We start from the raw sequence: 14,509 nt of genomic DNA, 5'->3' as shown, positions 1-14,509 counted from the left end.
TGATTTTCATTCTTAAGATTTGATATGCCTGTCTCACTGCTCTCATTTTTTTTTTCTTTATTTTTTTTTCCATTGAAATTGATAAAGAGACTGTTGTGTTTATTTAAAAAACTAGTTATTAAAAATGGTTAAGAAAGTTGAATAAATATAAATGAATTATGACTTCTTTTATCTTAAAAATTTTAAATTAACAATATTTAATTCATTGAATGAAGTTAAGCAATTTTTTAAATATTTTTTCTTTATATATATATTTATTTCTACATTTCTATTTACAGAGGATGCTAATATGCCACAGTGTGATTATGATATGGTACCTTCTCCAGTTCCAGTTGGACTAAGTGACTGCCGAAAGACTGTAACCACTTCTGGTTCACAACAAAAATTTGTAAACCTACTTAACAAAAGGAGAAATAACAGTGTTAGCATTCAATTATCACCAGAAAGAAATGAATCCAGTAAAGAGGATTGTATGTCAAGCATTTATTATGATATCCCTGGTATTCCTTTACCAGTGGAAGCAGTTCCTCATCATTTAATAAGTGACAATATGACATCTCCTCTTAAAAAAAAATCATGGAGCTTTTCAGACAGAGGTTCAACCTTTAGTGAACTGCCTGCCTTGAACAGACATCATATTCTTGATGACTTAGATTATGACATTCCTAAATTACATACTCATAGGGCATTAAGTGAGCCAATTGTATCTCTCGATGCATTCGTACATGAAGCATCTCTAAGGCAAAGTGAAACAGACTCACCATATTATAATATTCATTTTCATTCAAACAAAAACTTTGATAGTGATAATACAACAGTTTCTCACGATCCTGACTGGTGTGACAGTGTCCCAGATGAAGTTGCACCACCTCCTCCTTCCCCTCTTCTTGAGGAAGAACATTACAAAATTTTAAGCACTCCTCGGCCAGTATTGCCTTATCCTTATGTTAAGTCTAGTCTGGAGCATGGTAAAGTTAATTCACAGGCTGCACACTTGAAACAGTCACCACAAAACAAAAAGATAAAAGAATTAGTGAAAATGTTTTCATAATGTTTTTATCTATGAGGATAATAACTAGAAATTTTCATGAAAGGAATTCATTAAGTTTTCAGGTATCTTGGCACAGTCCGACCACAGATGAGAGAACCTTCGACACTTCTGCTCATTGCAGAAGAAGGCAAATCCATTCCTATATTAGGGTAATCAATGTGTTTTGTGGGATGACTTCTTATTATTACACATTAAAAATTAGCTTTTCTTTTTTGAACATTCTAGTTTTTAAAGTGGTAAGTATTTTGTTTGTATAACAGTTGGAAAATTTTACATATAAAGCATGTGATTTCACGTGTTGGCGACAAATTTGTACATCTCCTAATTCCTTTCTTCCCTTCAACATGATTAGACTTTTCTTGGCATTCTGCCAGCTATGGTTCTCTCAACTGTGGGCAGACTATAATGTTAATCAATCAGTATAATTTGAAAATTGTCCAGTAAATATCACTTTTTTTTGTTTTGACATATACTTTATGATTTTTTTAAGTGATTAATGTTTGAACTGGCTTTTTTAGATTAAATTTAATTGTTGATTAAATCAGCATTGTTGAAGAATATTTTGTTACTGTATCTGAAGTTGCTATAATAAGCTAAAAGTTAAGTCTCTCAGAGTAAGAAATATTTATGTCATCAATTGTTTTTCAGAAATGATTGTTTTATTTGCAGTCTTATCATACAAAAAAAGGGGGGAGGATTTAAATTAGCTAATTTTTAAAATATTTGAGTTTTACAAAAATTTGTTTTGCAACAGCTATTGCATATCACAAATGTTATAATAATTAGTATTATTAGATTGTTATAACTTCAGGGCAAAAAAATCTTGAAAAATTAATTCAGATGTTTTAAGTTAGATGAATATTTATTTGTTATTTCCTTTTTCATTATAAAATGGTAGAAATTTCAGAAGAAATTTAAATGGCATAACCCAGGTAGCTGTTGTCATTTTTTATCGTAAAATTCACAGTAGCAAATTGTTTGATAAAAGTTAACTAGGTAGTTAAAACATGTATCAGTGCTATTGCGATGACTGTTGTTTTCTCTACTTTGACAGCCAAATTTGTGTAATTTTGTAAAGAGATATAAATAGTTGTATTTAATTATAAATAAAAGTGACCTACATTCTAATTTGTATATTTGGATTATTGTCTTTGTAGGATACATTTGTTTTGGCCTGTTCGTTGTTTATTCACAAGTGAGCAACTTAGAATAATCTGTTGTAATCACTACTTATGTGATTTATTTTAATAAAATATGAAATTGTGTTTTACTCTTAAGTTCTTTACTTTAATATTTTTAAAAATTAATTACTGATTCATCTATCTCCCAGACAACTGGTAATGCAGTTACCCAGTTCTTTCATGTAAATGACTTAAAGGCCGATGTGACCACAACTTCTTTGGTGTTCATGTTTATTTACAGTATAAAAATTAGATATTTGTTTCTGTTCATTGGTTAATATGATTTCTTTTTTGCTTTAAAAATCCTATCCATGTATTCATAATTTAAAAACAGTGCCAGTTAAAATTTCACTGTTATTATTGGTTTTCGCCATTCCATTCACTAATTACTCAAATCATTTTTCAAACATAAAACTGCTTTATGATAAACTTATGAGTATAAATGCTTTACAAACATAAAACTAACAGTGTGAGGAGAAAATCAAAGTACTCAAGAGACTCCACAGTCACAGTTGGAAATCAAATTCAGTGCTCAGAGGGGAAAAGTATGTGAACAATATGCTGAGTAATCACCACTGTGGCCAAATACATTTATTATAAGATTCACCTTCCTATATAAGTTGGCAGTGTACAGTTGGCACTCATAGTTTCTTATTCATTTCCATTGTTCCCTAACATACTTTATCTTATTTTTAATATTGGAGCGACCTCTCCAAAAGGACGATTAATATTAAATGGAGTATTAATAATAATAATATGTTTCATAGTGCTCGGCTAGATAGCTATTATATATATTATAGATTTTTAATTAACAATAATTAACATATCATCCTGCCATGACTGCTATATATGGCAGCCACAAGGCTTCCTTTTTCGCTGAATTTAACATTAGGGATTTTGCATGATGTAGTTTCTGCTCTATGTATTCATTGCAAAGAGAGAACAGGTTATGGTATGAAATCAAGAATGGAGAGAGAGCTTGTTGTAAATATTTTGTGTTCCTGTGCATGTGCAAGAAAGAAATGCAAGTTGCATAGAAAGCAGGAAAATAAAGTGATGAATATTAACAATGTAAGGAAAGATAACAAAGGTGTTCTAGTAAATGTGAAAGTTGTGAATGATAGTGCACAGAATGGAATCATGAAAGAAGTTGCTGAAAGTAATGTGTGACAGGAAGAAGTGAAATAGCACACTTTCAGGTCATTCCTTACAAGACAAAATGGGAGCTAGAGCAAATGGAGAAACAATTGCTGTGTTACACCAAGCAGGAGAATGAAAGAAAAATTGAATGGGGGAAAAGTATGAAAGTGCAAGAAACTGGAAATAAGGATAAGATATTGTGTAGAGATTCAATGATAAGAGGTATACTTAATGAGAAGATAATGAAAACCTGTTTCTCAGGTACAAAAAATCAAGGATGTTTAAGTGAAACTGTTAGTTTGCACAAGGGAAAAGTGAAAGTGATGATTATTATGGCAGGAAGAAATGATTTGAAAGGGGAAAAATATGCAATGAAAGAAGCTATGAAAGAGTTGTTGGAAGAAGCAAAAATGAAGAGTAAGGAAGTAAAGATTCTTTGCTCCCTTATTATGATAGGGCAGAGTTGAGAAGAAGGGCAATGATTGCTAATGAGTCGAGTCAATGAGAAGATTATGCAGAAGGAATGGTGTGCAGTTTATATAGATGTATGGTGTGAATTTGATGAATGAAAGAACTTATACATGCCTGACAGACTACATTTAAATGGTTTTCGAGTTAGATGTTTGCAGAAAGTGTTGTTTGAGAGTTTTAGAAGTTCAAAACCAGGGAAACGAGAGATATTGGGGGAGGGGGGTGCAATTTACATGTGTCTGGCCACCCCTTGGATAAATGAGCATTTGCACAGAAATGATTATGCAATGCTGAATGCGATTTCACAGGTTTCCAATTTGAATGGCTTAGTAATGACATTACATGAAGATAAATATAGACACAAAGGGATGTTGAAATACATGTACACAAATGTCATAAGTATCAGAAATAAAGGAGAGATGTTTTTGGCACTGGTCAGCTTGACTTGGCCAAAATTTATAGGCATCGGTGACACCTGGTCGACAGAAAATGATATAGTTACAAGGACAGAATGTAAATAGTATTGTATTTTCAGAGAGGATAGAGGGAATAGGACAAGAGAGGTATTGCCGATGACAGGAGAGATGGGATATTGCTGAAGTACTGCAACAAAATTAGAAGTTAATGAGGATTTTAATAAGATTTCAGGTGTGAAATATAGGCCAATATGACAAAATATATTATTGGTTGCTGCTATATATCATGAGGTCCACAGGAAGATGTGTCAACAGATTAGCACAGTGAGTGCATGCCGAGCAATTATTATGGGAGATATCAACTATGGGGAATTGTATATTTGATAGATTATCCCTGTCTTGGAGGAAGGAAAGGGGGCATGGCAAGATGGAAGTGAAATTTATACAATTGTTAAGAGATAATTACCTGAAACAACATGTTATAGAAGGGACCAGTGGTTTGTGAGTATTGGGTCTAGTAATAGCATCAGAAGATATATCCATAACCAAGATAGACACTCTGCCTCTATTTGGGGAGAGTGACTACGCAGTGTTGTTCTGGGAAGTTGCTAAACGTGGAATTTTCTGTCAAGAAATGGTTGATGTCAAACTATAAAGTTGGTAATTATGACAGACTTAGGAGGCATCTTGGAGCAGTGCTACAAGTAAGAATGTCAGTAGTGCATGGAAAGTGATCAGAGATTGTTTTAGAGAAACAGTATTGGACTGCATACCCAAAGGTGTCAGGAGGATAAACCAAGTGGGGATTAAGTGGACTATGGGTTATGGAAATATAAAGCAAGAGCTGCAAAAAAAAAAGAAAACACTGTGGAAGAAATATAAAGAAAAAGGTAATCAGCATATTCATGAGCAGTACTAAGTGCAAGCAAGAAGCGTGACTAGCCAAAGTAAATCTAAAAGAGTTTTCTGTTATGTAGCAAGTAAGAGGGAAAATTACTATGGTGGGATGACTTTAAACAATGCTGATGGCAAGAAGGTGACAGAGGCAAAAGAAATAGTTGAGTTACTTAGTGATCATTTTGCAAAGGTGTATGTATCACCTAGATGGAGATTTTGAAGTTGCTGCTGCGACAGATATGCATATCAAAATTGAGGTATATGAACAGGAGGTGATCAGCATATTGACAAATATCAATGTGAATAAAGCAGTGGGAATGGATGGCATGTCAGCCTGGGTACTATGTGAATGTGCATGAGAATAGGCATTTCCTTTAAGGAAGTTATTCACTCTAAGTGTCAGCTCTGGCAGGGTTCCAGGGAAGTGGGTAAGATAGTTCCATTGCATAAAGCTCTAAGACAGAGGTAACAATCTACAGATCAGTTAATATATCAGGAGTGGTTGTTAAAGTATTGGAAAAGTTTGTTATAGATGAAATCGAACAGTGGGTGGATAAGGATGCAGTCCTCTATAGTGGGCAGTATACAGCTTTGTAAAGGGTAGGTCCTATCTTACTAATTTATTCACATTTTATAATAAGGTCACAGCAGAATTGGATAAAGAATATGGTTACACCATGATACTGTTGAACTTTGCAAAGACATTTGATAGAATATTGCATAGAATACTATTAGCAAAGTTATAGCAAATGGAACGGAAATGAAGCTAGTAGCATGGATTTAGGGGTTGCGGGAGGCTATTTGACTACTGTGCACAGATTTGGTCACCAGGGTTTCTTGGGGATCAGGAGGTGGCAGTGAAGATTCAGAGATGAGTGACTAAGAGCTGATGATAGGCCTTTGGAATGTTCCCTATGAGGATTGGTTGAAGGTGCATGTATTGCAAAGTTTGATTGATACGCAGAAAAGAGGGGACATGATAGAACTTATAAGATATTAAAGGGGTTTATATAAAATTGATCCAAAGGAAATCTAACAAATAAGCTCAGGTGTTGACGATTATTCATGACTTATTTTTAGTGGTATTAACAACACCAAACAATTTTATCAAAGATGTTTTATTAACTGCTTATATTTTGCTTAATTTTAAATCAGCATCATCAGAGCACAACACAGCTTGTATATGTGATGGTGAGTAAGTCAAACAATACAATTGTATTTATTTATTTATTCGTATGGCATGAATAACAAAACATGCAGTACAATATACACTGTCACTTTAAAAACATATAAAATTAAAAGTCATTTTAAAAACCAATAAAATTATAAAGTTACATCCATATTGGTCAAATAGTTCATAGCTTCAGGTGTAGCACTTAAAAAGTCCAATTTGTCTCCCGAATATGCTCTGAGATAACACTGAGTCACAATATGGTCCACAGTTTGTCTTTGAGCTCCACAATCACAATGCGGGGATGGTTGAAAGTTTATTTTTCACTTGGTCAAACTATAATAAATTTAGTTTAATCCTTTATCCAAGTGTATGCAAACAAAGTTTGCGCCTGAAAGTATATTCAGGACTGGGGTAAAGTGGTATGACACCAGACGACTCCTTGCAAAGGTGGAGCAAGCTACCAACACTCCTATCTCAGTATCTCCCATAATGCAAAACACATCTCCTTGCAGATATGTATAATGTTATGCATTAAGGAAGGGCCGCAACCCAGACTAGTTTCGAACTTTATAGTAAATAAAAAAAGTAAATAAAATATAAGTAAATAAAAAGAACTTTATAGCTTGCTCCACCTTTGCAAGGAGTCACGGGGATGGTTGTTTACCCCATTTAAAAAGCATGTCCGCACATACACCATGACCAGTTCGTAGTCTAGTAAGCTAAGTCCAGGATTTTCATGGGAGGTGTGAGCAAGCATCAAAACTTTCTTGTAATTCTTTGAGAGAAAATTTTGTGATGTCATCTGTCTGGCTCTCCCACTGTTCTTGCCACTTTTGCTTCAGGTCAAAGTTAGATTGTAGTAGTAGTTGGGCTAATTGTAGTGGTGGTTGTCTTGATCTCAAACGTCGTACACTTAAGTCTGGGAGATCTAAATATATTGGTAGGGCTGTGTTCTTCAAGATTTTCTTATGCTCTCTTACAGGAGTAAGATTTGGTGGAACAATGTTACTAAGAGCCGGAAGCCAATGTGTGGGCGTTGATTTAATTGTGCCAGAAATCAGTCCCATTGTATTATTTAGTTAGTTATCAACAAATTTAACATGTTTGCTATTTAGCCACACAGGTGAGCAATATTCGGCAACAGGGAAAATTAGACCAAGAGCTGTAATCCACAGATTATCAGCTGTTGCTCCCCATGTCGTGCCTATTAGCTTTTGTATTATGTTGTTACGGGTTCTTAACTTAGCAGAAACGTTTGTTAAGTGTTGCTTGTAAGAGAGCGTGTGGTCCAGACTCATGTCCAAGTACTTTGGAAACTTATTGTGTCATAGTAAACACCCTTCAAAGAAGATATATAAAGTGACATCTGCCATGTGATTATTAAGGTGAAAGCTTGATACTTCTGTTTTGTCTTGATTGAGCTGGAGCCTCCATTTTTTGTAATATTCACCTATTGTTTTCAGATCTTTTGTAAGTGCCTCTTCAGCCTGACTCATGTTTTTGTGTCGAATGGCAATTACAGTGTCATCAGCATAACATAACTTGCTTGAGATGGTGGCAGGCAAGTCATATTATAAGTTATAAAGTAAGGGTGCCAATACTGACCCTTGTGGAAGACCATTATTAAGTTTTCGTTGGCAGGACATTTTATTTATTTCCTAATATAACTTGAAAGAAACGTTCAGTGAGTATGGAGGAAATTAAGTGTGTATATAAAATTTGTATATGTCCTTCACGCCATACTGTATCATAGGCTGCTGTTAGGTCCAAGAAGACAGCTGATGTTTTTTCTTGCTTCTGAAATCCAGCTTCTATGTATGATGTTAAAGTGAGCACTTGATCACAGCAACCACGTTTTTCTCTAAAACCAGCTTGTTCATTCGGGACATGCTGCATAATTGGCATGGACAAACTGTTGTATAGAAGGCGCTCTATACAACAGTTTGTTGTATAGAGTGCAACTCTAACATTTTATAAGTACAGCTCAATAAAGCAATAGGTCTGTAACTTTTTGTCTCCTGGGGTGGTTTTCCAGGTTTAAGAATAGCAACTATTTTTGACTTCTTAAATTGCCTAGGTTGTCGGCCAGTCAATAATATATCAGAAAAGAATTCACAAAGCCATTTTATAGTATTTGGCCCGCTATTAATCAGAAATTCAGGATGGAGACCGTTGAAGACTGGGGCCTTGCCTGCTTTGATATCTTTTATGATGGCTTTTACTTCATCTATAGTGAAGATTGAGGCATATTGTGAGAAAGCAGGGGCATTTGTTTTTAAAGCTCTAAGTTCTTTCTTAATTTTCTTGGTATGTTCACAGTCCCTAGGTGCCCTTGACATTAATGATTTGATGAGCTATTTTCTCAGGGGAGATAATTGTGCTTTTTCTTTTAGGTAGATTAGTTGTGGGTAATTGTTGGAGAAGATTCCAAGCTTTTCTACTTGCTTGTTTGAAGTCAAGGTTTTCAACCGTATCAATCCATTTTGTTTTTCGAGATAAGTTCAGGCTATGTAGCTATTTCATCTGCTATCATATATATCTGCTATATATATATATATATATATCATATATATATCATCTGCTACATATATATATGTAGCTATTTCATCATCTGCTATTTCAGGATCTTCACTTTTCAGGAACTCTCTATAGAGATGTTCACTCTCTTCATTCCATCTGGGGATATGATAATCTTTTCTGTAACCTCTAGGGATATATTTTTTTGCAGTTGATATGATTGCTCCTACAAATCTCTTGTACTCCGCAACTCTAGCAGGCATCCAACGAACACATTTATTCAATTCATTTGCAAAATTTCTCCAATTTTCTTTTCTAAAATTCTAATGCAGTCGTGGAAAGGATCTTGCTATAGGAAATGTCATACCAATTTCCAGTAACACCAGTCAATGTTGACTGTGTGGGAAGTTGGAAAGTACATATCATCTTGCTGGTAATGGTTGCCCTTCTGTGTTTATTGAAACACAACATAAGTCCGGATTAGACTGTTTGCCATGCTGATGATCTAAAGGATCTATATTATTAATTAATCAAATACAAGGTGTATATTATTTATTTCTGCCCATTGAACGAGGGTAACACCGCAGTCATTGTTATCATGGTACTTTCATTCTTCATGATGACTATTAAAATCAACAATCCATACTGTTGGATGTTGATAAGTAGGCATCATATCTATAGACCATGATGTTAAAGGAGGTTTATAGACATTGACTATTGTTATGTTGTGAATTTTCACACTTACAAGATGGGTATCGTTATCACATCTTGACAGAAGCATTTTCTGTATCATCCTTGATATATGTTGCAATGCCATAATTCCGGTGGTATGTAGTACCAATAAAAGTGTAACCAGTTATTTTACCTCTTCTATTAAGGTTGTCTTCGTTTTCAGCATGCATTTCTTGAAGAAGCACAACGTCAATGTTATTTTCTTGTAGTATTTTGCAGAGATAGTCACATTTTGTTCTCTTAATTCCCTCGATATTCAGTTGACACATCTTAAGGCTAAACCCCATTTTTTTGTCAGCATCATCAATAAAATTAGAAAAATCAGTATTGTTTGACTGCATGCCTTAGCCAGGAGAACTAAGTGTTAGACTGGCTACCAAATCGCTCTAGCTCAATTAGCGTTACCCAGGGTGCACAACGAGGAGGCGAGCTAGATTACACTCCAAAATTGTAATGGACAAAAGATGGTGTCTGATCTGATCACCTGCCTTTCAGATAGATATCTTCCATTTACAGAAAGCCAACTTACACAGGAAGATAACCTTCCTGTGTATGTTGGCACGCAGAGCCAGAGCCATTTGTTCTAATGATACAGCTCTGTCCACAGAACTCAAATATCTGCACCATACATTCTTGGCCAGCAGCTACAATTCCTACAAAATTGATAAAATACTTACATAGTCTCATTACCTCTCCCTCCCTTAATACACAGGAACACAACATTATCATTTCTGTTTCATGTCAGAGGTACATCAGAAAAGATAACCAAAGTACTGATGAAACATGGCCTTCGCACCACTTTCAAACCTCATGTTAAACTAGCAACTTTGATCCATTCACCAAGGATAAACTTCATCCTCTAGCACGCCCTGGAGTGTATGAAGTTCCCTGTGACTGTGACTTGGCTTACTATGGGCAAACAGGAAGATCAGTTAACTTCATCTATAGTAACATGTTAACTGATGAAGCCAAAGGGCTTCATCAGTTAACACAGATGAAGCCCTTTGGTCGAAAAGACCTTGATTCAATTCCTGTCAGTGACATGAGAAACCTTTATCTGATCTCTTTCGACAAAAAGTGAGTTAGCCGGTCTCATAGGATTTTATTTACCTTGAAACTCGGGATTTTCATCCCCCAAAACAGGCAAACCGGCCTCATGAACACACGGATTACAGTCAGGAATAATTGAGGCAGTCCTTCCAGTCATAGGTCTAATTTATCAGCTATGCTGGCCCCAAGCCCAGATAAAAAAAATAGGAGGAACTGAGATGGTGCCATACCTCCCCATAAAAGGGGCTCACATTCATTCAATCATCATACAAAATAAAAGTTAACGTCCTCTTGGAAGAACATTTAAAATACATGTTACTATGGCATTTTAGGACTGGCAGACCACACTTTGAACACTCTTTCACACAGGATTAGATGGAAGAAAACTAATGCGCTATTTAGAAGTCATTATAAATCTGAAAGATAATTTTTTTGTCAGCCATGGCTTGGAAGAATTCCCCTAACCTGAACAAATATGGTTGCACTAATTTCCCAAAAAGTAAAACTGTATGGTGTTGTTAATAGCGTTTAAAAATAAGTCATGAATGATGCAAGGGAAATTTTTTATATGACAGATAGAAAACTAGGGGTCAACTGTGGAAGTTGTGTACGAGTGTGGTTAGTAGAGGTATGCAGACTAGAGTTTTTGTGTGGAGAGTGATGAATGAGTGGAATGAATTGACAGAATTAGTGGTGAGTTAAATAGAGTATATGCATAGTCATATAAATCATTTGAAATGCAGACAAGAGCTTCTGCAACTATAATCACCACTTCATTAATACAATTAATAGATCAGAGAATCTGTCCATGTCTCGTTGTCATCGTCCAGTAGCATTCTTAAACCAGTCCATTCCATGATGTCATTGAACCACTCTCTAGTTGGTCCTCCATGTCATCTCTTCCCCTCAACTTTCCCTTGTAATATAGTTCTTGTCACGTGTCCCGAAGAACCTCTCAGAAGATGTCCTAGAAATCTGGTCTTACTTTGCAAAATATTCTTGAGCATTGTTCTTTCCATCCCAACTCTTCTTAAAACTTCTTGATTTGATATTCTCTCTGTATAGCTAATCTTTTCCATCTTTCTATAACACCACATTTCCAATGCATTAATTCTTTCCATATCTCTCTTTCTGAGTGTCCATGACTCACTTCCATAACTTGCAATACTCCAAACTGTTGCTTTAACTATTCCAACTCTAACACCTATTTTAATATTCTTGTTTATTAAAATTCTCTTCATTTCCATAAATGCCAATTTAGCTTTGCCTATTTTATTTCTAATGTCCAACTCTGAAGTTCCTTTCTCTGAGATTCAGCTACCTAAATATTGAAAACTTTCCACTTCTAAAATCTTTCCTCCACATCTTATCTTTACATTATCTCCTATTTTTCTGCCCATTATCATTATCTTGGTCTTCTTTGTGTTAATCCTTAGTTCATACTCTTTACAGGAGTTTACAATTCTTTGAATCTCTTTCATTCTTGACTGCTGCAGTCCTTTGCACCTTTCTCCTTCCTGTCATCATATTAATGTTTTTATAAACACCTTTTATATCATTTCTTTTTGCCTTTGCTGTTGTATCTTTACTTATTTCATCTAATCACTCTTCTTTTTTCCTTCTTATCTCTCTCTCTTTGTATCTCCCTACTCAAGTCTTTATACTGCTTTTTTCTCCTCTGTTTTACTATTAACTTTCTTCTTTGTGTTATTTTCCTCAAAATATTTTCTGTCATCCATGGTTTCTTTCTTTTCTCTCTTTCCTCTTCTTTTTTGGCTAAATGTAATTCTGTAGCAATAATTATGCTTTCCTTCAGAATCTTCCATTTTTCACTTACATCATCACTTTCTTGTATATTTCTCTCATTCATTTCTTCCTCTACTTTCTTTGTGAATTTATTCGCTGTATTTGGTATTTTCCACTGCTCTATGTTCCATGATTTATTTTGTTTCCTTGTAGTTACTTTTCTTAGATTAATTTTCATCTTAGTTGATAGCAATATATGATCTGTATTACAGTCTGCTCCTGGATATGTTGTCACATCTTTTATAATTTTTCTATATCTTTGTTTATCAAAACATAATCTATCTGATTTCTTCTACTATTTATATACTCCCCTGGGGCTTTCCACGTATACAATCTTCTTGGATGTTTCTTAAACCAAGTGTTCATAATTACCAAATCATATTTTCTACAGAAATCCAACAGCATATCTCCTCTTTCATTTCTCACTCCCAATCCATATAGCCCAACAATATCTTCCTCTTCAGATATTTGTATTCATATCGCCCTGTATTATAATTATATCTTTTGTTTCTTTACATTTCAAACTCTGTTCTATATCGCTATATACTCTCTCTACTTTCTCATCCTCATAACCACAAGTAGGTAAATATATCTGAATAAGTAGAATATTTCTTGGTTTCGCTTTCCTCTTTACCACCAAAACTCTGTCTGAGATTTGCAAGTAGCCTTCCACACATCCTGCCACTCGTTTATTCAATATTATACCAACACCTGATTGATGTTGCTCTTCCCCTCCTGAGTAAATTATTCTCATTCCATCCTCTGTTCTAAAATCTCCTTTTCCTTTCCATCTCACCTCAGCCATTCCCAGAACATGTACTTTTCAATTTTAGCATCTCCAACTTTACAATCTCCAATCTTCCAGTTTGAAGTAAGGTATTCACATTCCAAGATCCAATGTGAAAATTACTTTTAGATATTCCATTTCCTGTTCTCCATCTCCCACAGGCTTTAGTAAAGATGATTCATATGACTGACATGCAATGTGGTTAATATCCATACTGGAACAAGTGACCTCCCTGGTAGCCAATTGCGCAGTTCTGGACCCAGGAGTCCCATCATGAATTGTGCATCGCTCGTCATTTTGATCCTTGCTGCTCATCTAAACTATTCCATGTATACAGTATAATATATATTTTTTTTTTACATACATTGATCCCACACACAAAAGTTTGAAGTTATCTGTACCATGTGTGAGGATTGAGAAAGAAGTTATTGAATTTTTTCTTGAGGAGCTACATTTTTATAGTAGTTTTTTGGGAATATTCATCAGGAAGACTGTTTCAGAATACAGAGGTAGATGGAATAAAAGAGAAAACACAAAAAGCAGGTGTTGGTGTTTTTGCATTTGCACTAGAAAGGATGCTGGGCATATGTTGCACTTTTAAAACAAGAGCAACATATGCCAACAGATCCCAACAGAAAGTGAAGGAACATTGGTTGCCAGTTCAGTGCAGCACTGACATAGAATATACCTGTAGAACAGACACAGTACTGAACATTGCATCTGTGAGGTAGAGGTTGAAGGAAGTCTGTAAGGGTGCTCCCCTCAGGACAGCAGCAAAAATATTTAGGAATGTTTTAGGTGCATCATTCCAAATGTTAGTAGTAATCTAAGGATGGGCAGATTTGGGATTTGTATAAAAAGTAGCTGGGTAGGTGAAAAATAGCATCTTGAGTGGAAGTGAAGGCCTGGTTTTTTAGATCCCAAAGAACTGACTGATGTCATATGCTTATGCTAGGAGAAGCTACAGGTAAATATTAGTTGAAACAGAGAAATTTGATCTGATCTGGTGATTTTTGTATTCCTGATAGTAAGGGTGGGTGAGCTGCAAGATAAAAGGCAAGACTTTATTTTGGTGGCAGTGAAGGTGACCAGATTGTCCTCATCCCATTGAAAGATGGAATAGTGATCAATGTTTGAAGCAATGATTGAATATGATCTTGAAGCTCTGAATGTCTGAATACTGCATGGTTTTTCAATTGAATAGAGTGAATGAAGAGTACATCAGCAAAGCTGGGAATAGGATTAATAGTGATCGTGGGTAGGTAATTTACTTAGAAGAAAGAGGGA

At 35.1% G+C, this 14,509-nt stretch overlaps 1 protein-coding gene across 5 annotated transcripts in view; it reads left to right on the top strand.

Annotated features, from left to right (window-relative positions):
- The window catches only part of LOC150104296 (uncharacterized), a 273,534-nt gene extending 271,229 nt beyond the window's left edge, over positions 1 to 2,305 (top strand). For 4 of the 5 annotated variants that reach the window (XM_090396903.1, XM_090396902.1, XM_090396906.1 and 1 more), the window contains exon 14: positions 279 to 2,303. In XM_090396903.1, the coding sequence (XP_090253029.1) occupies positions 279 to 1,051 (773 nt within the window). In that variant the 3' untranslated portion in view covers positions 1,052 to 2,303. Of the gene's footprint in view, positions 1 to 278 lie in introns of all 5 variants that reach the window. The other variant, XM_090396904.1, reaches the window with a different exon arrangement.
- The last annotated feature ends 12,204 nt before the right edge of the window (positions 2,306 to 14,509 follow it).

The sequence above is a fragment of the Typopeltis vanoorti genome, chromosome 8 (genome assembly GCF_054136105.1).
Source record: "Typopeltis vanoorti isolate ZY-2024b chromosome 8, IOZ_Tvanoo_1.0, whole genome shotgun sequence".
NCBI lineage: Eukaryota > Metazoa > Arthropoda > Arachnida > Uropygi > Thelyphonidae > Typopeltis > Typopeltis vanoorti.
Note: the sequence above shows the minus strand (reverse complement) of the source record. Positions and strands in the feature narration are given on the sequence as shown.